We start from the raw sequence: 25,571 nt of genomic DNA, 5'->3' as shown, positions 1-25,571 counted from the left end.
TGAGAGGTTGGGGTTGGCCTAGGGTATGGTTGTTCATTTGTGGTTGGCTGTGGTGGTCTTTGTTTTCATGTGTGAGTGGGGTGGGTGGGTGTTTTGGGTCAGGTTAGCCATATTGATTCATATGCTGTTGGTGGATTTTTGTTGTTGTCTTGTTGGGCTGTGTGTGTGTGTGTGTGTGTGTGTGTGTGATAAAGGGGAGCCATACTGAGGAGAAGCCGTTCTTCTTCTATTTGTCCCCATGTCAGTTTCAGCTTATTGGTTAGTTTTTTCTAATAAGGCTGTTTCCCATACTATTTGGTACCACTGGTCCATGCTTACTCCTGACAGGTCTCTCCTGTATCTGGTTATGATGTTTCTGGCTGCTGAGAGTAGGTGGGTGATGAGTTCTTTGTGGTGTAAGTGGGCATTATTGTCTTGGAAGGTGTTTAGTAAGGCCAGTTCTGCTATACGGCCTCGGTCCTGTATACCTGAAGGAGCGTCTCCACCCCATCAGACTTACCTTCCGCTCCACCTTCAGACTGGCAGTTGTCAGAGTCAGGGTCATCTTGGTGTTGGCTCCACATCTGTGGAATGTTCTTAACAGCAGCTGCCTTTAAGCAGACCTTCAAAACTTTTTTTGTTTTGCTTGCTGTTTGGTTGATTTTGTCATACGTGCTGGCGGTGAGTTCCTGTTGTCTGGCTGGTTTTGATCATCTTTAATTGCGTATCAACTATTGTTGTCATTTTAAGTTTTACAATCACCGCAAGCTGCCTCGGGAGGGTTTCTCACTCTGAAAAACGGAATAAAAACAAAGCGATAAATGGAGGATTTTTCATCTCACAGCTGCTGTGCTAAAGGAGCTCTCGACCTATGCAAAATAAAAATGGCTGAGACCCTTTTTTGTCAAAATTTCCACACACTTTTGTTGGAGAAAACATCATCTCATTTCCATCTTTGGCAAAGAGTTGATTTTGGAGAGCGGGTGTCGAGTGCTCCGACTGAGAGGTTTAGATTGCCTTGCCTTGATTCCTTAAATTAACCACCCTGTTGGAGAGGGGGTGCTTAATCCACAATCTGGCACTTGGGTTTTATTCCAGACACCATCCAGGGCCAAGTTAACCAGGAGAAGAGCTCTCTTCTAAAGCAGAGAAACCCACAGAGCTTTTCGGATCTTGTTTGCAAGAGGTTTATGGATGGCCAACACTAAAATAGAACGGGATGAAATACAGCTCAAAATCTGGGCCAGGAGAAAAATAATTTCTCTGCTGGGCTAAAGCATGTCCTTGGAGGCAATTATTTCCTTCCATGGTAATTATTTTGGAAGAAGGAGAAGGAGGAGGAGGAGGAGGAGGAGGAGGAGGAGGAGGAGAAGAAGAAGAAGAAGAAGAAGAAGAAGAAGAAGAAGAAGAAGAAGAAGAAGAAGAAGAAGAAGAAGAAGAAGAAGAAGAAGAAGAAGAGTTTGGATTTGATACCCCGCTTTATCACTACCTGAAGGAGTCTCAAAACGGCTAACCTTCTCCTTTCCCTTCTTCCTCCCCCACAACAAACACTCTGTGAGGTGAGAGGGGCTGAGAGACTTCAGAGAAGTGTGACTAGCCCAAGGTCACCCAGCAGCTGCATGTGGAGGAGCGGAGACACGAACCCGGTTCCCCAGATTATGAGTCTACCGCTCTTAACCACTAAACCACACTGGCTCCCAAGGACATAAAAGGGATAGTGTACATCGCAATGCCCTTAGGCTCGGCACCTGATTCGTTGGAATGGGTTGCACTGCCCCAAATTCACCTCTGGATTTGAGACCAAATGCGTTGTCCTGGTCCTAAACTTTCAGCATCTCCCTTCTTGCCTAGAATTCTATTGACACATCCTAGAATCATAGCTGGAAGGTGTGCGGAGGAGGGCAACCCAAATTATCAAGGGACTGGAAACCTTGATCCTTATTCCCAAGAATGGAGCAGTCTCAACCCTCCTTCCTCTGCCCAGTAAGACACCAGGTCTGTGGCCCCTGGAAGGTTGACTCAGGGTGACAGTGGCCCTCAGATGAAAAGAAGGTGAGCCAGTTGAGATGTTTAAGAGTCGGTCACCATCCTGTCCTTTGAGCATCTTGCCTCCTTTTAATGTTGTTGTTGTTTGTTGTTGCTGTTTAGTCATTTAGTCATGTCTGACTCTTCGTGACCCCATGGACCAGAGCACGCCAGGCCCTCCTGTCTTCCACTGCCTCCCGCAGTTTGGTCAGACTCATGTTGGTACCTTCAAGAACACTGTCCAACCATCTCATCCTCTGTCGTCCCCTTCTCCTTGTGCCCTCCATCTTTCCCAACATCAGGGTCTTTTCCAGGGAGTCTTCTCTTCTCATGAGGTGGCCAAAGTACTGGAGCCTCAACTTCAGGATCTGTCTTTCTAGTGAGCACTCAGGGCCGATTTCCTTGAGAATGGATAGGTTTGATCTTCTTGCAGTCCATGGGACTCTCAAGAGTCTCCTCCAGCACCATAATTCAAAAGCATCAATTCTTCGGCGATCAGCCTTCTTTATGGTCCAGCTCTCACTTCCATACATTACTACTGGGAAAACCATAGCTTTAACTATACGGACCTTTGTCGGCAAGGTGATGTCTCTGCTTTTTAAGATGCTGTCTAGGTTTTCTCCCAAGAAGCAGGAGTCTTCTAATTTCATGACTGCTGCCACCATCTGCAGTGATCATGTAACCCAAGAATATTATTATTTTTTAATTGCTATGGCCATTTCATTCCCTTGAGCACAAAAGTCTATTTTGCTTGCTCCATCTTCCATGGGGGCAGCAGCCCATCAGATGTTTGAACATCGCCATCCTATCTCCTCTTGGTCTTCTGTTCTCCAGGCTAAACAAAATTCTGATCTTTTCCCAAGTCACTCTGTGCTCCCTCCGTTTCAATCTGTGCTTAAACAAAGCTCTTTATTTCCTGCATTTTAAAAGACATTGCAGCTCTATGCCGGTCTGGGCCTTAGAGGCTTCCGATAGGCATTACAAAGTGAGGCTGTCGAAAATACTGCCCCGTGGAGTTCCAAGGAGCTCGGGGTGTTTTGTGTTGTTAGAGCAGAGCAACGTGGGGTTTTTTAAAACTTAAATGAAGCTTCTCGCTAAACAGAAACAAAATATCCTCTATGCCTGTGCTTTAGCAAAAATAAAAAAATAAAAATCCCAAGCTCTTCATTTCTCCATGTGCAAAATCTTGGCCGGAATCATAGAATTGTAGGTTGGGAAGGGACCCAGAGGGTCATTTAGCCCAACCCACTTTAATCTAGGGATGACTCTTGCAGTGAAGATCCCTTGAGCCCAGAATAACATAGAATATCTATGGTAAGAGCAGAGAGACAAAATGCATTCAGGTCCTGCTTATGGGCTTCCAACTAATCCAGAATGCGGCAGCTAGACTGGTGACTGGGAGTGGCTGCCACCGAGACCAGATAACATCCGTCTTGAAAGACCTACATTGGCTCCCTGTATGTTTCCGAGCACAAAATGACCTTGAAAGCCCTAAATAGCCTTGGCCCAGTATACCTGAAGGAGCGTCTCCACCCCCATCATCCAGCCCGGACACTGAGGTCCAGCTCCGAGGGCCTTCTGGCGGTTCCCTCCCTGCGAGAAGTGAGGTTACAGGGAACCAGGCAGAGGGCCTTCTTGGTGGTGGCGCCCACCCTGTGGAACGCCCTCCCATCAGATGTCAAGGAAATAAGCAACTATCTGACTTTTAGAAGACATCTGAAGGCAGCCCTGATTAGGGAAGTTTTTAATGTTGGATCTTTTACTGTTTTGTTGGGAGCCGGCCAGAGTGGCTGGGGCAAGCCAGCCGGATGGGTGGGGTGTAAATAACAAATCTATTTATTTATTATTATTCCCAATGGGGCATCCTGAGCATAGGATGCTGGGCTAGCTAAGCACATGAAAACATCCTGCAGAATCATGCAAGCTGTCCATCCACTCCAGCATCCTGTTCTCACAACCAGATGCCCCGAGGAGAAACCAGCATGCAGGATGTGATTGCAAGAGCACTTGCTCCACTCCTGTAGCTTCCAGCCAGCGGCCTCGAGAAGCATTGATGGTCCAAGCTGCAGGTGGGCCACTGGCCTGATCCAGCACCCATGCTCTTTTGCCCTACTGTTTTCTTGAGAGTTTCGCCGGCCTTCTCGGAAGTGGTTCCGAGCAGACTCCAGAAATGGCAAGCGGAGGAGTCTATTCAAAGCTACGTCAATCACATCTTGATTGACGGGAGGACGCAGGAGGCGATATCGGCAACTTCGAGGATCCTGAAAGGGCAGATAAGGGTGTCAATCACTTGCCAGATGGAGCAGGAGCGGTCCTTCCCTGCACAGATGGATGGATGATTCACCACCCTTTCTTTCCTTCATCCTTCTTCCAAGGCTTCTTGTTGAATAACGAGGAATAAATGGCAAGAGAGTAAACTGACAGGAGCAATGAAGTCTCACTGCGTGGTGCAACTTCCACCTGTGTGGACACCGCTCAGGCAGTCTTGGAAGTGGCAAACCATCCCTGCCTTCTCGTGAATTCAGATGCTTTTATTTATTTATTTATTTATTTCCCAGCGAGACAAAAGTCTGTCTGGATCTGAGTGAGAAACGACCCAGATTCCACTGGAGATCAATCGCCCGGCTCTGTGGCAGAATTCCTTAAAACAGCACCTCTTGTCATTCTGCCGCTGTTCCCTGACAGAGCGAGTGCTAAACACATGTCAAGAGGGTTTTGACGGGTAACAATCTTGTGAAAGTTGAAAACCTTTAAGTTTCCGGAGCGAGCTGCCCTCCCTACCGCACAACCACCCTTCCGGCTGCAACGGCGTCGATCACCAAGATTCCTTGGAGCTGAAAAAATTGAGCTGTCACTCAAACTCGGCAGGAGGAGACGAAGCCAGTGAAAGCAAACAGGATCTGTCGTTGTCTGCTCCTCTCTCTCTCTCTCTCCCTCTCTCTCTCTGTCTCTCATGTATGGGTGACCATCGCAACCTGGCAAAAGGCCTCAATAAATGCAGTCTGAAGAAAAGCAAGCAATGCACAGATTCACCTTAAAGCTCTCTTTTTATCCAGGCACCTGGATGTTGTTTTGGCATCTGTCTGTCTCAGGAGGCAATGGAACCAGGGCCGGCTTACCCATAGGCGCTAGGGGTGCAGGGCACCCGGGCACCAGGCTCTCAGGGGCACCAGGCCGAGAGTCCGAAGCCAAGATTTGGAGTCTGGGGATTGAAGAGAGCCAGGTCAGCTGACAGCCGCTGCCGAGCAGAGCAGAGCCCGTCGGAGCATCCCAGGCTTTCCTGCTGTGGGCACTGAGGCAGCCGGCCGGCTCCGCTCTCCTGCACACCTGGGATTGGCAGGCCATCAAGAGGCACAAAGCTTCTCTCCCAAACCTCTCTGCTGGGATTGCTATCCTCCCGCAGTGGCATGGGAGAGAGTTGCATGCCCCCCCCAAAAAAAAGCTCAACAACTCTGAGCTGCCCCCTAAAAAAAAGCTCATTGGCCTGCCCCCACCCCCCAAAAATCGGGGGCGCTAGGCAGTTTTTTGCACCCCGGCGCTGCATATGCTAAAGAAGGCCCTGAATGGAACAGTGCACCTTTGTGGGTGAAGTCAGAGTGTTGAAGAGTTACAGCATCTGCTGTGGCTCTAGAAACCAATATGGGAGAGACATGTTTTGTTGCAGCTGCGGCAGATGATGATGAAGAAGAAGAAGAAGAAGAAGAAGAAGAAGAAGAAGAAGAAGAAGAAGAAGAAGTACCTGCATGTGGAGGAGCGGAGACGCGAACCCGGTTCCCCAGATTACGAGTCCACCGCTCTTAACCACTACACCACACTGGCTCTCAGTGAAGGCGTCCAGTTGTGCTGCTGCAGATGCACCTTGGAGTTTCTTCTCTCGGTGCTCCTCCCAGCGGTCATTCCTCCTCTGGTCACTGCTGCGGATGCAAAAACCTGACTGTCTGTCTCCAGGCACTGCGGGCGTCTGCAAGGGATTCCCACATGGCGCGGTTGATGCCTCCAGACTTCATGTCACATTTATAAACATCTTTGTAGCACAGAGTTGTTCTGCCAACAGGCCTGGTGCCTGAAGCCAGTTCCACACGGAGCGTGTCTTTGGGGGTCTTGCCATCTTCCACTCTGTGGACGTGACCAAACCAGCGTAGACATCGCGGAGACAAGAGTGTGAACATGCCGGCAATGTGGGCTTGGGAGAGCACATCTTTGTTTGGGATTCTGTCCTGCCATGTGATACCCAGCACCTTCTTGATGCAGTGCATGTGGCAGGTGTTGAGGCCTCGCACCTGATGCTTGTAAGTTGCCCACAACCCACTTCCATAAAACAGTGTGCTCAACACACAAGCCTGGATGAGTGCCAAGTCCTCTGAGCTGCATGCAGAATGTAAGGAATATTTATACGGTTTGTCACACGAAGCACAAAGTCTAAGAACGTGAGAAGAACCTGCTGGCTGTTCTCACAGGGGCTGGACAGTTGCCTATGGGAAACAGGGGGGCAGGATCCAACCACAGGAGCCCTTTCCCCTCCTGGGGAGGCAGGGCATAGCTAGCTTGTCTAGTAGCCATCGGATGCCATCATTGGCTCCAACCCCCTGATCATTTTGGTTGCCCTTCAGAATATAAAATGAAGCCATTCATACTGATTTGCAGCTTATTACCGCACTGCTAACAGCAGCAAAACAGTGTCTTGCGGGGAAATGGAAAAAATAAAGATTCCCCCCTGCCGTGTCTAATTGGTTAAGAAAAATTTGGCAAACTGCCTTAATGATAAAAAATTATGAGAGAAACACAATCAAGAAAACAAATTAATGGAGAGGTAGGCCCGGTTTTTACATTTCTGAAATTCCAATGTAAATGATGATACGTTTTCCTTTCAATTTCTTCACCATACTGTAGAGGGTGTTTGTTTGCTTCCTTGCTTACTGTGTTCTCCCCCCCCCACACACACACCCAATTTATTTTCATTGTTTTCTTTTCTATTTCATTTGTATATGAGGGGTTCAAAGCAAACTTTCTGCATGTTCTGAAATTGCTGCCGCCCCTTTAAATTCCTCTTGCATAATAGCTCAGTTATTCTCCTGTCCCAGGACAGAACTTTGCTCTTTTGCAGCTAAGCAATAAATGAATCATTAAATGCCATGCCAGCTTTTCTTCCAGGTCGCTCTCCTTCCCAATTTAACTGGGGCCCAGTTCGGCATCTCTAATCCTTCATCCCGAGCCAAACTTATTGATTCCTCTGACACACTTAAATGAAATGGAAGCGGCAAAGATACTTGCGGTATCTTAAAAACTAACGTGCTCATTACCTTTCGTGGACTACAGTTTATGCCAGGGGTCAGCAAACCTACCGTGCCTCGGGCCAGTGTCTCCAGCGCTGAACGTGTGGCGGGCTGGAGAGCGGGGGAGTGTGTGCCCATATGCGGGAAATAGCTTGTGCGCATGTGCATGGGCCTCCTCTGCCCCGAATGTGCACCAGAAATAACGCTTGCACATGTGCTGCACATGTGCACAAGGTATTTCTGGTGCTCCTCCGACCTGGTAGTGGGCAGCCACGCCACGCCGCTCTGCGCTGGTAAGAGAAGGTGGTGGCAGTGGGCGGCGGGGGTCACCACGGGCCAGAAAATTGAGTCCCTCGGGCCGTATCCAGCCCACGGACCTTAGTTTGGAGACCTCTGCTTTATGCGCTAGCAAAGGTGTTGGTCTACAAGGGCGCATAAGATTCTTGGTTCCAACAAACTTGGAGGAGAGGGCTATCAGTGGCTCGGCTCTGCCTCTGCAGTTGGAGGCAGCAATGCTTCTGAACGCAAGTTGCTGGAAACCGCAGGAAGGGAGAATTGCCGCTGTTCTCAAATCTGCTTGCAAGTTTGCCCCAATTATTTGGTTGGCCTCTATGAGAACAGGAGGCTGGACAGGATGGGCCATTGGCCTGATCCAGGAGCACTCCTCTGACATTGTTGTCAATCTCTACCTTTTTAATTGTGTGCTTGAAAATTGTAATGTGGTCTTCCCAAACCTGGTGCCTCCAGATGTTGTTGAACTCCAGCTCCCATCAACCACAGCAGCCAGCCTGGGCAATGATCAGGGATGATGAAAGGAGTTTGAGTCCAACAACACTTAGGGAGCTGGGTATGTTTAGCCTGGAGAAGAGAAGGTTAAGGGGTGATATGATAGCTATGTTCAAATATAGAAAAGGGGGGAGAAAGGTTGTTTTCTGCTGCTCCAGAGAAGCAGACACGGGGCAATGGATTCAAACTACAAGAAAGAAGATTCCACGTAAATATTCGGAAGAACTTCCTGACAGTGAGAGCTGTTCGACAGTGGGATTTGCTGCCAAGGAGTGTGGTGGAGTCTCCTTCTTTGGAGGTCTTGAAGCGGAGGCTTGACAGCCATCTGTCAGGAATGCTTTGATGGTGTTTCCTGCTTGGCAGGGGGTTGGACTGGATGGCCCTTGGGGTCTCTTCCAACTCTAGGATTCTATGATTCTATTTTCTATGATTAACCTGGTTAATTTAGGAATGTCCTTTTGCATATTTGGCAAAGACTTCTTCTTTTTTTTACAGACATATCATGAAGCAGAAAACTAACTGAAAATCGGTTTTAAAACAATCCCAAATTTATTGATTTGAATTGTTTGTTTATTATTAAATTTGTACACAGCACTTCACCTGCATATCACAGGGCAATTCACAACAAATGAACTCCTGGTGCAAAGACCTTCTCATCTAGCTGGGAAAGCTTGTTGTGTGTTTGGGGAGGGTTTGGCTTCAATCACTTCTGGAAAGCACAGAGAGTGGCCTTCCATTCCTTTTTTTATCGTTCTTCATGGCTCCATTGCTATTTTACATGTTGGAAGCAGCTCTGTGAGAGAACGTCCTTGAAAATCGGCCGTAAGATCTCAAAACAAGCAAACAAATTTGCTCACTTACATCCTAATGAATAATGGAGAGTGGCCCATGCATTTCCCTCTGGGGTCAAATGGAAACTCTCTCTGCAAGCAAACCGTCTCCCGATGCAATTTCCCAGAGAAGAAGCAATGTTTAAAGAGGCGTCTCTGCTCTGGCTTCCTTGCACCTTGAGTGGTTTGTTCCCATCAACAAGGCTAGCGTAGGATGTCAAAGGAAATCAAGCCTACACACTGTGGTTGGGCAAAGCTTTGTTAAAAGACTCCGTTTATGAGGACAAGGCAATTGCATCCACCAGCCAGACTTTGTTCTAAGCTGATTAATAGGGTTTTCTCTCTACATACATAGAAATCGAAGAATCATAGAATCCTAGAGTTGGAAGAGACCACAATCTGTAGCCTCAGTTAGCGGTAGGTAGCCGTGCTTGTCTGCCATAGTCAAAACAAATAAATAAATAAATAAATTCCTTCCAGTAGCACCTTAGAGACCAACTAAGTTTGTTCTTGGTATGAGCTTTTGTATGCATGCACACTTCTTCAGATACTGAAAGCTCATACCAAGAACAAACTTAGTTGGCCTCTAAGGTGCTACTGGAAGGATTTTTTATTTTTTATTTTGTTTTATCTGTAGCCTTTTAGAGTGGGTGGGCTGTTTCAACATACAATATATCTTTTTCCTGGTTTTATGTAGTTTTGTTTTCTTCCCTAAGTTGTTCTGTACTTTGTTTTGAGTTTCTGGGCAAAAAAATTAAGCAACAGCAGTGGACGCTCGGATTGCGAATGCGATCCGAGCAGGAGGCGCGTTTGCAACCTGCGGCGCTGCATCTGCACACACGCGTGATGCAATTTGGCACTTCTGCACATGCACAAAGTGCAATTCGGCACTTCTGTGCATGCACGAGCGCCGAAACCCGGAAGTAACCCATTCCGGTACGTCTAGGTTTGGCGCAGTGCGCAACCCGAAATCGCGCAACCTGAAGCGGCCATAACCTGAGGTATGACTGTAATATATTTCATAAATAAACATTTTTCTGGTTTTCTCAAGTTTTGTCGGGTTTTGCGCTGCTCATTTGCATGTTTTGAGCATCTGGAACTCAACAGCCTTCTCGCCTCTTGCTTCTAGGCCGGACAGCAGCGCTGGTGGGAGCAGGAAATTGCTGTGAACCTGAAGATCCAGAAGGGAGAATTGATCACCTACAACCTGACCGAGCTGATCAAGCCTGAGGCTTACGAAGTCCGCCTGACGCCGGTCACCATATTCGGAGACGGAGACTCGACCATACGTGTGATCAAATACAGCGGTAAGCAGATTTGCTTCATCGTATTGATTTCGTAGAATCATAGAATTGTAGATTGTAAACAATCGCCTCTCGAAACCTCAAAGCAGTTTACGGAAAGGGCAAGACAATAAAGCCACCAGGAAAAGAAATAATTAAAATATTCCAAAGATCAAATCAGTGACAAACTAAAAAACAAAAACAAACCCAGATTAAAACGTGCAGACAGCCCCGGAAGTACGCACTGCAAATTGCAGAGGGTTGTTTTGCAAGCACTGCATTGTAGGAAGGGAGAACTGGGTGGTCCTAGGGGGTCCCTAATTCAAGGATCCTAGGAAATGTGGCTCTTCAGAGCTTTAGACAATATCCCTCCCTCAACAAATGGCTCCCCCCCCCCTTTGCAGCAATAGGACAGGAGGGTGTCTCGCCTCGCAGTAATGGAACATTAGATTCCAGTAGCACTTTTAAAGCCAATTAATCGTATTAATAGAGCGTAAACCTTTTGTCGGTTGAAACGTCCTCCTCCAAATGCCAGGAACGGAACTGTTATCAGCCGGTAACCAAAGGCAGTTAATTGAATGTTTACAATCTCCCTCTACCTCGTTTTTTAGAGGGGGAATTTTCCACATTGTAAGTACATCGTCATAAAAAAAGGCTGGTTTTTATAGCAGGAGAGGAAACCAAAGCCCCTCGCTTGGGCCTTGGCTCAGCCTGCCAAGCAGATCCATCACGCTTGCAGTGCCGGCAGGATCCGGTCCCAATAGCAGGAGGTGCTGCAGGGAGCTGGCAGCAGAGGAAGCGCGGTGCCGTGAGGCCTGCTGCCTAGGCACAGGCCTACCTGCTCTCTTCTGCCTTGGTCAGACCCAGGGGAGTCTTTAGCGCATGCGCCGCCAGAGTGCAAAGATCCACCCAGCACCCCCAAGTCTGACAAGCGCCGCCTCTGGCACGGCACGGCATGTCTTTGGTAAATGAGTGCACAAAGTCCAAAATCCTTTAGTGAAACAGTAGGTACAGTGCTACCAGAGCCAGTGTGGTGTAGTGGTTAAGAGCGGTAGACTCGTAATCTGGTGAACCAGGTTCGATTCCCCGCTCCACCACATGCAGCTGCTGGGTGACCTTGGGCTAGTCACACTTCTCTGAAGTCTCTCTGCCCCACTCACCTCACAGAGTGTTTGTTGTGGGGGAGGAAGGGAAAGGAGAATGTGAGCCGCTTTGAGACTCCTTTGGGTAGTGATAAAGCGGGATATCAAATCCAAACTCTTCTTCTACCAGTGGAAATGCACTCCCTGTGGAGACGGTGGGAGCCCCAGGATCTGGGTTGTCTTCCGTAGCTCACTTTGGCTGACATTCGCCCTTCAGGCCAAAGAGCCGATATATGCGACCCTTTTCTCCTGAGAACAGCACGCACGTCTTCTTTCATCCATCCAGACAGAAGACAGACAAATCCATAGTTCAAAACTATTTTATCACAGTCTATGTACAAGAGACTCCATCGTGCACGTCTGCGTTCTCTGAACAAGCGTACAGAACTGCGACACACTCAAAAGAGAAACTAAACTCCAATAACAATAACACTGTTCTCATCCTGAAGCAAAGCTCTTAACCCGAGGTACTATTTCTGGGTTAGCAGAGTCTGTAACCTGAAGCGTCTGTAACCTGAAGCGTCTGTAACCCGTGGTACCACTGTATACATTTTGGTAACACCTGGGTATATATGTATTTTGTTTTTCTAGCTTGATCAAAAATTATTTATTATTTCATAACAGGTAGATAGTTAAGAGATTAGGTGGCTTCAGAGGTGGGTGCCTGGCGCCCCCCAGAATTTGGCGCCCAGGTGCCCCGCACCCCCTGCACCCCTGGGTAAAGACGGCCCTGGTCAGACCCCACCTGGAGTCCTGTGTCCAGTTCTGGGCATCGCAATATAAGAAAGATACTAACAAGCTGATAAGCCGGAACATGTGAAGAGGAGGGCAGCCAAGATGATCCATGGCCTGGAAACCAAGCCTTGTCGTGAAAGGTCTAACCCTGGATGCAGAGCCCAGCCATCCTGGCTAACAGCCATCAATTGTTCTCTCCTCTATGAATATGGGATACGGGTGGCGCTGTGGGTTAAACCACGGAATCTAGGGCTTGCCGATCAGAAGGTTGGCAGTTCGAATCCCCGCAACGGGGTGAGCTCCTGTTGCTCGGTCCCAGCTCCTGCCCACCTAGCAGTTCGAAAGCACATCAATAGTGCAAGAAGATAAATAGATACTGCTCCGGTGGGAAGGTAAACAGCGTTTCCGTGCGCTGTTCTGGTTCGCCAGAAGCGGCTTAGTCATGCTGGCCACATGACCCGGAAAAACTTTCTGCGGACAAACACTGGCTCCCTAGGCCAGTAAAGTGAGATGAGCGCCACAACCCCAGAGTCGGACACGACTGGACCTAGTGGTCAGGGGTCCCTTTACCTTTACCTTTACCTCCATGAATTTGTCCAAAGTTCTTTTTAAACCATCTGGGTAATAATAATAATAATAATAATAATAATAATAATAATAATAATTTATTTATACCCTGCCCATCTGGCTGGGTTTCCCCAGCCCTTCTGGGGGGCTAGCCAGAATATTAAAAACAATACAGCACCAAGCATTAAAAACTTCCCTAAACAGGGCCGCCTTCAGTTGTCTTTTAAAAGTAAAATAGTTGCTTATTGCCTTGACATCTGATGGGAGGGCGCTCCACAGGGCAGGTGCCACTACCGAGAAGGCCCTCTGCCTGGTTCCCTGTAACCTCACCTCTCGCAGGGAGGGAATCACCAGAAGGCCCTTGGTGCTGGACCTCGATGTCCAGGCTGAACGATGGGGATGGAGACGCTCCTCCAGGTATACTGGATCGAGGCCGTTTAGGGCTTTAAAGGTCAGCACCAACACTTTGAATTGTGCTCGGACAGATACTGGGAGCCAATGAAGATTTTTCAGGACCGGTCTTATGTGGTCCCGGCGGCCACTCACAGTCACCAGTTTAGCTGCCACATTCTGGATTAATTGCAGTTTCTGGATCACCTTCAAAGGTAGCCCCACGTAGAGCGCATTGCAGTAGTCCATGCGGGAGATAACTGCCCTGGACACAGAATTGACTTGTGCCTCCATGGACAGCTGTGAGTCCAAAATGACTCCCAGGCTGCGCACCTGGTCCTTCAGGGGCACAGTTACCCCATTCAGGAGCAGGGAGTCCTCCACACCCGCCTGCCTCCTGTCCCCCAAAACAGTACTTCTGTCTTGTCAGGATTCAGCCTCAATCCATTAGCCACCACCCATCCTCCAACCGCCTCCAGACACTCACACAGGACCTTCACCGCCTTCACTGGTTCTGATTTAAGAGAGAGATAGAGCTGGGTATCATGTGGTTTGATGGCTATCACTCCCTCCTCTGGGAGCAAGTTCAATAGTTTACCTATGCTCTGGGTGAATAAGTCCTTTTTAAAAAAAAAAAAAAATCTGTGCTGAATAGCATCTCCGTTTCTGGCACACGCACATGTATGTTTATACTTGGCTGGTGCTCCTGCACGAAAAGAGGAGGGTAACGTCTTTTTCAAAGAATGAGTCATTTTGGCTTGTGCAAAGTGCCACACATGCAATTAGAAGTTTATTGAGAATATTAATAGTCTGATTCATGCCTCTTTGGCTGCGGGCTGGAAAGAGAGGAGTGGGGGGGGGGAGAGCGAAAGATTAGTCATGCTACCAACTGGGTTGTAAATTCTTCCTTAACTCCTGCATTCGTCTTGTTTTACGTTTGAAGTCCTGCACGGTAAATGTTTACGATATCGGCTGCCTTCCTCTTGACTCAATGCTGAAAATGAGCCTGTTAGCCAGGTATCATCTGAGGCTGTCTCTATGACAACGCCAAACACTCAAGGTGGACGCAATCAAATCTCCTCCGGAAATATGCAGGAATAAGTGGATTACTTCATCCAGATTCTAATTATTATTTATCTGCTTGCATGCCGCCTTTTTGCCAAAGCTGGTTTATGGTTTGGGAAATGGTTTTCAGAGGAGATGGAGAGCTGATAGGAGAGCCGTCTTCAAATATCTCAAGGCCTGTCCCATGGAAGGTGGAGAAAGCTTGTTGCCTCCTGCTCTGGAGGGCAGGACTTGAACCAATCAAGTTACATGAAAGGAGATTCAGAAGAACTTTCTGACAGCAAGAGCTCTTCGGCGGTGGAATGGTCTCCCTCAGGAGGTGGTGGACTCTCCTTCCTTGGAGGTTTTTAAGCAGAGGTTGGATGGCCATCTGTCATTTAGATGAGATTCCTGCATTGCAGAAGGTTAGACTAGATGGCTCTCAGGTTTCCTTCCAACTGTACATTTCAATTATTCTATGATTTTATAGTTAGAAGTAAGGAAAAGCAGGGAGGAGCATTCAGGTATTGAGTCTTAGGCATTGGTGCATAACACAGTTGCATTGTGACCAGGTGGGATGTTCTAGGACAGGCATGTCCAACAGGTAGATCACGACCTACTGGTAGATCACGGGGTGTTACTGGTAGATCACTGGTCCCTTAGGGATCGCCTTCCCCCCAAAATTAATATTAATAATAATAACAACAACAATAATAGCTCAACAACTACTGCTTCCTTAAATAAAGCTCAACTACTCTTTGGCCACCTCATGAGAAGAGAAGACTCCCTGGAAAAGACCCTGATGTTGGGAAAGATGGAGGGCACAAGGAGAAGGGGACGACAGAAGACCAGATGGTTGGACAGTGTTCTCGAAGCTACCAACATGAGTCTGACCAAACTGCAGGAGGCAGTGGAGGATGGGGTTGCCTGGCATGCTCTGGTCCATGTGGGCATGAAGAATCATAGAATCCTAGAGTTGGAAGAGACCCCAAGGGCCATCCAGTCCAACCCCCTGCCAAGCAGGAAACACCATCAAAGCATTCCTGACCGATGGCTGTCAAGCCTCTGCTTCGAGACCTCCAAAGAAGGAGACTCCACCACACTCCTTGGCAGCAAATCCCACTGTCCAACAGAGTCGGACAAGACCAAACGACTGAACAACAACACTCTGGCTTCCCAGGAAAAGCTGAACAACTTAGCCTTTCCCAAAAAAGCTCAGCAACTTTTGGTTCCTAGCAAAAAAAAAGTTGTCCATCAAATTAAGGTCCACTATTTCACTGCGGATTCAGGACCCTAAACTGTGTTTTATATAATTGACTTTTTATTGTGTTCTGTGTATATCTCACAATGCTCATTCAGTTCCATTCATTCATTTGCTTCCTAAAAAAAAGCCCAACAACTTTGATCCATTCAACGGCAATGGGAAGATCACTGCCAGTTTTTAAATACTGTGAGTAGATCACAGTCTGTAGGGAGTTGGACGTCCCTGTTCTAGGAAGAGATAGTCGCTCCTGCTGATGTGAGGGATGCAGCTCCACTGCCTTAGGGTTGAGAGAGATAATCCATCCATTTCACATTGAAAGGCAAATCTACGTAATTCGCACTTTCTGAGATGATGTGCCAGCTGAAACAGAGGCACCCTTTCCAAATTTTCTCCTCTCTGAATTTCGCACTGCAGTTCTCCAGCCTCGTCATGTGCACAGAAATGCATATATTTGCATAGAAATGCACATATTAGGGGAAACTGCCAAACCGAGAAGTGTCTGCTAGGGGAAATTGCTTTGCATTTTCTCCTGTCGACGAACCTGCGAAGTAAGTTGGAACTGGCTTGAGGTCCTGCGGTGAGCTGCATGGCCGAGTCGGGATTCGAACCCTGGTCTCCCTCGGGTCGTAGCCCAGCGCTCTATCCACCACCCTGCACTGGTTCGACACCCTCTCTCCCACCCATTCGGCGCTAGAACTTCCAGAAGGGACAGCAGAAAAATCCCTGTGAACTGCAGCTCCCCCCACCTACATCTCCATCTTCTCTTTCCGCTGCTGGTCCCTGACATTCAAATAACTAACCAGCATGTTGGATTTGTTTCTGCGCTGCTGCCACTCACAGGGGAGGTAAGCCTTGTTTGCCAGCCCACCCATTCCGCCCTGGCCGCCACGCTGAGAACAATATGAATATTGCGCCATTCAAGGTCCGCCGTTAATGATAGCTTCCCTAAAAGCCAAAAAAGTTTGGCGACAAAGCGGGTGTCGCTCAGCGCCGCCCCCCACAATTTGGGTTCATTTGGAGTCAGGAGAATGCCAAAATAATACTAATAATGAGCAATGTAATTGTGTTAGCAAACACGGAGAGGGCGATCTTGAATAACCGACTACGTTTTTTTCCCCGTGGAAAATTACACAGGAAGCAAATCGCTGATTATTCTTCTTAGAGAAAGGTATGGGGTTGGGGATCAAGTACAAAGGCAGTGCAGCTGAATCAAAGTGTTCTTTCAAAAGAGTTTTCGCTGAGTCAAATTTCAGACCAGGTTAGCACTCGAGTGGTGCTTGCCTTCAATGGGCTCAGATCCATGAAGGCGGAAAGGACGGCACTGGAGCCGTTTTCATGGGCGTCCGATGAAGGTGAATGGGACAAACAAAGGAAAGGCCTTCATGCAGTGCATAGTCGAACTTTGGAACTCCCTGCCACAGGAGGCAGTGGCAGCCACCAACCCGGATGCCTTTAAAAGAGGATTGGACTGATTCATGGAGGAGGAGAGGGCTATCGGTGGCTCCAAGCAGGATGAAGCCCATGCTCTGCCTTCACAGCTAGAGGCAGCAATGCTTCTGAATACCCATTTCTGGGAACCACAGGAGGAGAGGTTGCTCCTGTGCTCAGATCCGTCTTGTGGATTTCCACAGGCATCTGGGTGGCCACCTTGGATAGATATGAAAAGGTGAAAAATGGATATGAAAAGGTGAAAGAAATTATAAGATAACATAAGAAGAACAAAGTAATGACATCCTTCAGGACCGTCTAGAGGGGTTAGGAGCTGGGGGCACTGTTATACAGTGGTTCCGCTCCTTCCTCCTGGGCCGTGTTCAGAAAGTGGTGGTGGGGGATGAGTGTTCAGACCCCTGGGCTCTCACTTGTGGGGTGCCTCAGGGTTCCGTCCTCTCCCCCATGCTCTTTAATATCTATATGAAGCCGCTGGGAGAGATCATCAGGGGGTTTGGGTTGGGTGTTCATCAATATGCAGATGATACCCAGCTCTACCTCTCTTTCAAATCAGAACCAGTGAAGGCGGTGAAGGTCCTGTGTGAGTGCCTGGAGGCTGTTGGAGGATGGATGGCGGCTAACGGATTGAGGTTGAATCCTGACAAGACAGAAGTACTGTTTTTGGGGGACAGGAAGCGGGCAGGTGTGGGGGACTCCCTGGTTCTGAATGGGGTAACTGTGCCCCTGAAGGACCAGGTGCGCAGCCTGGGGGTCATTTTGGACTCACAGCTGTCCATGGAGGCGCAGGTTAATTCTGGGTCCAGGGCGGCTGTCTACCAGCTCCATCTGGTACGCAGGCTGAGACCCTCCCTGCCCGCGGACTGTCTCGCCAGAGTGCTGCATGCTCTGGTTATCTCCTGCTTGGACTACTGCAATGCACTCTACGTGGGGCTACCTTTGAAAGTGACCCGGAAACTGCAATTAATCCAGAATGCAGCAGCTAGACTGGTGACTAGGAGTGGCCGCCGGGACCACATAACACCGGTCCTGAGAGATCTACATTGGCTCCCAGTACATTTCTGAGCACAATTCAAGGTGTTGGTGCTGACCTTTAAAGCCCTAAACAGCCGTGGTCCTGTATAACTGAAGGAGAGAGAGAGAGAGAGAGCAGGATGCTGGACTAGATGGGCCACTGGCCAGATGTAGCAAGCTACTCTTCTGAAGAGTTGCCTGGGAGAAGACAGAGAATCCGAGTGAATGAGATGAGCTGGAGAAAGGAAGCAGAGGTCTTGCCTGCAAAGACCTCTTGGGCCAGCCACATATTTCTTTACACATTGCACACTGTACCACATGCGTCCAGAGGAGGCTGGGGTGGGTGCCACCTTGGGTGGCCTTGGAATCAGGAACGTACAAATTCGTGGAGGGGCAGGCTGTTGGTGGCTGGAGTTTCTGGGGATTTGCAGGAGGGGAGGGTGCTGTTGCATTCATGATCGGATTTCGGGTTCTCTGCAGGCATCTGGGTGGCCACTGAGAGAACGGGATGCTGAACCAGGTGGGCCATTGGCCTCATCCAGCAGGCTCTTCTCATCCTCTTATATGCACAATGCTTTTCAAACCTATTTCCATGAAACATGACAGGGATGGGGAATCTGTGGCCTTCCAGGTGTTTTTGGATGGTGCCTGGGACTGATGTGAGTTGGCATTTAACAACATCGAGTGGGAGCCAAAGTTCCCCTTTCCCTGAAATAGGACACAGAAGAACAAATGGGTTCTGCATATTAAGATCCGATGCCTTCCCTTCCCCTGTAGCCTTGGAGTCACATGACACCATTTATCTTTGTATTATTTTATTATATTTTATTTATAAAAATTTCTACGCCTTTGCAGGAATTTATTTATTTATTAAATCTCCTCCGACGTTTCAGCAAGAGTCGCGCAGAGTGCCAGGATTTCCTTCCCCATTCCCTCCATCTCAGAAGTCGTTTTACTGAAACATGAGTATATGCTCGCAAAATAACCCCATCTGAACCGAAGGCGAAATGTTCATTTTTATGCATTTATGTCATACAAGTATTTATGCAATGCCTTTCACTTTAAACAAATAAGGCCAGTGCAAAGTTAATATTAAAAACTGGACAAAATTAAACTGACGAAACAAAACAAAAATGCAACATCAGAAACTCCATTTTCTGTGGGTGGTTTTGTATGCACACCATTTAGATCAGTGTTTTTCAACCTTTTTTGGGCAAAGGCACACTTGTTTCATGAAAAAAATCACGAGGCACACACCATTAGAAAATGTTAAAAAATTTAACTCTGTGCCTATATTGACTATATATAAAGTAATTTTCCCACGGCACACCAGGCAACATCTCACGGCACACTAGTGTGCCGCGGAACAGTGGTTGAAAAACACTGATTTAGATGTATGAAAAATTGAGGTCTTAAATGAATAAATGCAAATGCCTTAAATAAAACGAACTGAGAATGGAATTTAAGTGGATTGTCGATTTGGAAAGATAATTAGAGGGGGCAGAGAATCAGCTGCAAATTTCTCATTAGCATGTGCAGAAATTAATTAATTTTAGGATCTTCTCCTTCCCTTCTAGCTCCAATGAATCCTCACCTACGTAAGTATTTGCAATACCTGGTTTCTGCATTAATTAGAATGAAATGTCAATAAATATAATCTATGGTATGCTTAGGGAAGTTGCTTGCCTCTCTGTTTGCTAAGCATTTGGACACCTCTTCAGATGTCATGACCCAATTTCGCATGATGCATCCTTAGATCAAGAGAGCAGCTTTTTGCCTATGTTGGGATATGGTTGGGTGCCATTTTGAATCAAGATGGCAGACCAAACTTTTCAAAGCAGCACTGATTTAAACCAAATTTTGCATGACGGTTCCTGAGATCATGGGAGCAGGTTTTCATCTATGTTGGGATACAGTTAGATGCTGAATGGAACCTCTCTAAACATTCTTTTATTGGTGGGCTATTTGGAAATGAGACTGCAGTTTTAATTTTGAATTTTTAAATTTGTATTTTAATCTGTATTTTAAATTGATTGTTTTTATGTTTTTGCTGTGATTTTAATTAGTGTTAGCCGCCCTGAGCCCGGTTTTTGGCTGGGAAGGGCGGGGTATAAATAAAAATTTATTATTATTATTATTATTATTATTATTATTATTATTATTATTATTATTATTATTCCCAAGCAATCCTGGCTATGAGCCTGCTATTTATTGATGCAAGGAGGAATGTGACATAGTGATCTCCATAAATGCAAACATTTCTGCTTGCCTCATGGAACAATCTCGCTCTCCTCCTTCTGCCTTGGGGGTATTTTGATGGCAAGGGAAGAGAAGCAGAGCCAGCCCACTCCCTAGGATCCTAGCTGCAGTCCCTTAATTTCTTTTTTTGCTCCCAGCTTTTAAAAGCACTACTATAGAGTTCAGTGCAACCTACAGCCTGATCCCATGCATGTTTACCTAGCTCCAAGTCCTCCTGAATTCAATGGGTTTTGCAGCCCAGTCCCAGGCAGACTTTCTCAGAAGTCCCATTGAATTCAGATGAATTTTCAGCTAAACCTACCTAGGGATGTTCTGCTCCGCTTTACAGCTGCCACCCCACCCCCCATCCCTCCACTTCCTTCCACCGCTGCTCCTTCCTGCCCCCACCAAGAAATCTTCTACATCAGGCATGTCCAACCGGTCGATCGCGATCTACCGGTCGATCGCTGGGTGTCCCTGGTCGATCGCGTGATCCAGATTGATTGCACAACAACCATCAACTGTTGAAAAGCTCAACAACTTTGGTGAAGGCTCCCCAAAAAATGCTCAACAACTTTGGTCAATCGAATGGGTAGATCGCTGCCAAAAAAATTTTAACAGTAGGAGTAGATCATAGTCTCTTGGGAGTTGGACATACCTTTGCTTGACCTCCCAGGCTGTTTCCTCCTAGAGGTTGCCGGAGCTAAGGACCAAAGTAGAGCCTTGTCTTGGGGTTGTCTGCATTCAGCCTGCTTGAGATGATGAGCCCCAAACGCTTCCCAGTTGTTGAAATCCTCTCTTTTTTTTCATGTGAATGCGGTGTCCGTCTGTTGGCAGGAGAATTCCACTGCGGCTTTGAAGACGGCAACATTTGTCTGTTCACCCAAGACGAGAAGGACAATTTTGACTGGACCAGGCAAAACATTATCCTCCGGGACACCAAGTACACCCCAAACACAGGGCCCAGCGCTGACCGATCGGGATCCAAGGAAGGTAAAGTTCATATCTCGGCCTAAAGCTCAGATTGGCTTTTGACCACACACAAGAGCTCCTTCACTCTTCCATTTGTAATGTCCTGGGTACCCTGGGTGATGGACTCCGTTGGGAGAGACACTAGGGGAATGTGTCCTTCGAGCATCTTTATTTTATTTTATTTATTAATTTTATTTCTATACCGCCCTATACCCAAAGGTCTCAGATCACACACAGAAGATCAAAATACAAATGACAACCCAATAGAACCCCCCTAAAAAGAGCCAGCATTTTTTTAAAAGGCATAGGATGTAGATCAGGTCAGCCAAAGAAGAAGAAGAAGAAGAAGAGTTTGGATTTGATATCCCGCTTTTCACTACCTGAAGGAGTCTCAAAGCGGCTAACATTCTCCTTTCCCTTCCTCCCCCACAACAAACACTCTGTGAGGTGAGTGGGGCTGAGAGACTTCAGAGAAGTGTGACTAGCCCAAGGTCACCCAGCAGCTGCATGTGGAGGAGCGGAGACGCGAACCCGGTTCCCCAGATAACGAGTCTACCGCTCTTAACCACTACACCACACTGGCTGAAGGCCTGGTTAAAAAGGAACATTTTTGCCTGGCACCTAAAGGTGTATAATGAAGGCACCAGGTGAACTTCCCTGGGGAGAGCATTCCACAGACGGGGAGCCACTGCAGAGAAGGCCCCGTTCTCGTGCTGCCACCCTCCGGACATCTCGAGGAGGAGGCACGCGAAGGAGGGCCTCAGAAGATGATCTCAGAGTCCGGGTAGGTTCATAGAATCATAGATTTTAGAGTTGGAAGAGACCCCAAGGGCCATCCAGCCCAACCCCCTGCCAAGCAGGAAACACCATCAAAACATTCCTGACAGATGGCTGTCAAGCCTCCGCTTCAAGACCTCCAAAGAAGGAGACTCCACCACACTCCTTGGCAGCAAATCCCACTGTCAAACAGCTCTTACTGTCAGGAAGTTCATATGGAAAGAGGCGGTCCTTGAGGTATTGCGGTCCTGAGCTGTTTAAGGCTTTATAGGCCAAAACCAGCACTTTGAATTGGTCCCAGAAACTATTCGGTAGCCAGTGCAGTTGGACCAGGATTGGTGTAATATGCTCAGACCGTCTTGCTCCGGTGAGCAACTTGGCCGCTGAATTTTGCACTAGCTGAAGTTTCCGAACCGCCTTCAGAGGCAGCCCTATGTAGAACGCATTGCAGCAATCTAACCTTGAGGTTATCTTATGTGCTGGGGACATGATTCAGGATCTCCAATCTCAGACATCTCTGGGAAGGATGCTACCATTTGAGCCAGGAACTTTTAAGTCCAATATGTCCTGAAAGTTGCAATTGGCCTTTGGGACCCTGGAATGTAAATAAATGGGACCCACGTATTTTGCTCAGTGGATTCCCCAAATGGCTGGTACTGCCCCTGGGGAGGGGGGGGAATTAACTAGGGAGCGTACTGAGAGAAAAGGGGTGCCAGGGGGACCCTGGAAGTGGCAATTTAAAACTCCTGCCAAGTGACTCTAAACTAGACATTGGGAATCTGGTAACATTTCATCATGCTCACCCATCGCATTAAGAATTTACTGAAAAGTGACATAGTTGCTAAATGTGGCCTCTGAGACTCTTGCTAAATGGCTGTCGGAGATTGGAAAGCTGGTATCATTGGATCAACTTCATCAGTTTTGTTGAATCAATTAAACCAGGTTTCCCAAACTTGGGTCTCCAGCTGTTTTTGAACCACAACTCCCATCATTCCTAGCTAACAGGAATAGTGGTCAGGGATGATGGGAACTGTAGTCGAAAAGGAGCTGGAGACCCAAGTTTGGGAAAGCCTGAGTTAAACTGAATAATTCAACTGCATTTTGAATGTGTGCGCAATTAATTGCTACCGTTTTGAATTTCATTGCATTGCCAGCTTCCTTAGTGGGTTATGCAAACAGCTATTCTGAATAATGCTTTTTATATGGAAGGGGGCCCTGGGGGTCACTTTATGGAACCAAGGGGGTGGTGCGTCCCCCCCAAAAAAAGTTTGGGAACCACTGATTTACCTGCTGACGGTCTACAGCCTGGGCAGAAGGAGAAGCTCTTCCTGGGTTCGGTTGCATCTCGCCGCTTAACCTTGCTGTTTCCTCTTTGCAGGGTTCTTCATGTACATTGAAGCCTCCAGTCCCAGGAAGGAAGGAGACCGGGCCAGGCTGACCAGCCCTCTTTTCAGCATCCCCCCCAAAAACCCCTACGGAGCCACCAACACGGCATACTGCTTCAGCTTCTATTACAACATGTACGGACAACACATAGGTGAGCTGATTCCGCTGCTCGTGTTAATTTCACTGCTGTCACAAGTTTGTGTTGTTGTTTAGTCGTGTCCGACTCTTCGTGACCCCATGGACCAGAGCACGCCAGGCACGCCTATCCTTCACTGCCTCCTGCAGTTTGGCCAAACTCATGTTGGTAGCTTTGAGAACACTGTCCAACCATCTCATCCTCTGTCGTCCCCTTCTCCTTGTGCCCTCCATCTTTCCCAACATCAGGGTCTTTTCCAGGGATCCAGTTACAGGTGGGTAGCCGTGTTGGTCTGCCATAGTCAAAACAAAACCGAAAATTCTTTCCAGTAGCACCTTAGAGACCAACTGAGTTTGTTCCTGGTATGAGCTTTTGTTTGCATGCACACTTCTTCAGATACCGTATCTGAAGAAGTGTGCATGCACACGAAAGCTCATACCAGGAACAAACTCAGTTGGTCTCTAAGGTGCTACTGGAAAGAATTTTCGATTTTGTTTTTCCACGGAGTCTTCTCTTCTCATGAGGTGGCCAAAGTACTGGAGCCTCATCTTCAGGATCTGTCCTTCCAGTGAGCACTCAGGGCTGATTTCTTTAAGGATGGATAAGTTTGATCTTTTTGCAGTCCGTGGGACTCTCAAGAGTCTCCTCCAGCACTATAATTCAAAAGCATCAATTCTTCGGCGATCAGTCTTCTTTATGGTCCAGCTCTCACTTCCATACATCACTACTGGGAAAACCATAGCTTTAACTATATGGACCTTTGTTGGCAAAGTGATGTCTCTGCTTTTTAAGATGCTGTCTGGGTTTGTCATCGCTTTTCTCCCAAGAAGCAGGCGTCTTTTAATTTCGTGACTGCTGTCACCATCTGCAGTGATCATGGAGCCCAAGACAGTAAAATCTCTCACTGCCTCCATTTCTTCCCCTTCTATTTGCCAGGAGCTGATGGGACCAGTGGCCATGATCTTAGTGTTTTGTTTTGTTTTTTATGTTGAGCTTCAGACCAAATTTTGCGCTCTCATCTTTCACCCTCATTAAGAGGTTCTTTAATTCCTTCTCACTTTCTGCCATCAAGGTTGTGTCATCTGCATGTCTGAGGTTGTTGATATTTCTTCCGGCAATCTTAATTCCAGTCCAGCCTTTCGCATGATGAATTCTGCATATAAGTTTAATGTACGGACAACACATAGGTGAGCTGATTCCACTTCTCATGTTGATATCACTGCTGTCACGAAATAAGTTTGCCCAGATCTTCTGAGGGAGGTTGAATGTTCTCTGGGCAGGGATGTTGCCTCTCCTCCTCCTCTCCTCTTCTCCCCTACCTTTGACCTTTATTCCGTCCTTCATCTCCAGCTCCTGGTCTTTGGGGATGAACTGAAACTGCTTAACAAACATTGCTACTGGCCTTGCCCTTTTCAGCATCTCTTGCTTGACCTCCGGAGAGAATTCAGATGTGGAGAAGTTGGTGGAAGAGAGCTCTGGCTTAGCTAAATGCCTCAGGGAGGTCCATTATCTCTCATCGCGGCCAGACTTTATTCTTCATGGGCTTTTTTCAAACTGCTGAGAAGCTTGAATGTTCCTGAACATCCCATTACACCTCAGCTGTTAGAATCATAGAATAACAGAAGCGTAGAGTTGAAAGGGACCTCAAAGGTCCTCTAGTCCAACCCCCTGAAATGCAGGAATCTCAGCTAAAGCATCTCTGACAAATGGCCAGCCAGGCTCTGCTTAAAAACCTCCAGGGAAGGAGAGTTGGTAACTAGGAAGAATTCATCTCAGTTCACCTGGAGCCAGAAAGTGGAGCTTTCAACGACTGTAGCCTGCTTTTAGCTGTTGGGCATACCTCCTTTGGGGAATAAACTGGCAAACCCAGTATTTATTTATTTTTTTATAGATCCTTTCTCATACTAAGTCAGCCCAGCCCCTGGCTAAAAGGTGCCCCTGCTATCTGAGACCCTCTTCCCCCCTTAACAGGGGATGTCAACGTTCTGCATGCCAAGCAGTTGTTCCGCCCCTGAGCTACAGCCAGTTATTTATTTATTTGTGGTTATTATTAATTGGACTTACTAGCCACTTTGGTTTATTATTATTATTATTATTATTATTATTTCCTATGAGTCAGAAAATAATACAATGCAAAAATAAAAACCTATTCCTTGTTTTGTGCTTCAGTTCTGGTACCTGAATAATCGCTACACAGCCCAAATAATGACCGCAAAATGTTGTCCAAATATGGCTTTGATTTTGCAGACAGACGTGCTGATTTATATTATATATATGTGTGTGT

At 47.3% G+C, this 25,571-nt stretch overlaps 1 protein-coding gene across 1 annotated transcript in view; it reads left to right on the top strand.

Annotated features, from left to right (window-relative positions):
- The window catches only part of MDGA2 (MAM domain containing glycosylphosphatidylinositol anchor 2), a 377,896-nt gene that overhangs the window by 341,148 nt on the left and 11,177 nt on the right, over positions 1-25,571 (top strand). Inside the window, exons 11-14 of the mRNA XM_033158260.1 lie at positions 10,023-10,200; positions 19,356-19,376; positions 20,854-21,009; positions 23,144-23,302. Of these exons, the coding sequence (XP_033014151.1) occupies positions 10,023-10,200; positions 19,356-19,376; positions 20,854-21,009; positions 23,144-23,302 (514 nt within the window). The remainder of the gene's footprint in view (positions 1-10,022; positions 10,201-19,355; positions 19,377-20,853; positions 21,010-23,143; positions 23,303-25,571) is intronic.

The sequence above is a fragment of the Lacerta agilis genome, chromosome 1, assembly GCF_009819535.1.
Source record: "Lacerta agilis isolate rLacAgi1 chromosome 1, rLacAgi1.pri, whole genome shotgun sequence".
Classification (NCBI taxonomy): domain Eukaryota; kingdom Metazoa; phylum Chordata; class Lepidosauria; order Squamata; family Lacertidae; genus Lacerta; species Lacerta agilis.
Note: the sequence above shows the minus strand (reverse complement) of the source record. Positions and strands in the feature narration are given on the sequence as shown.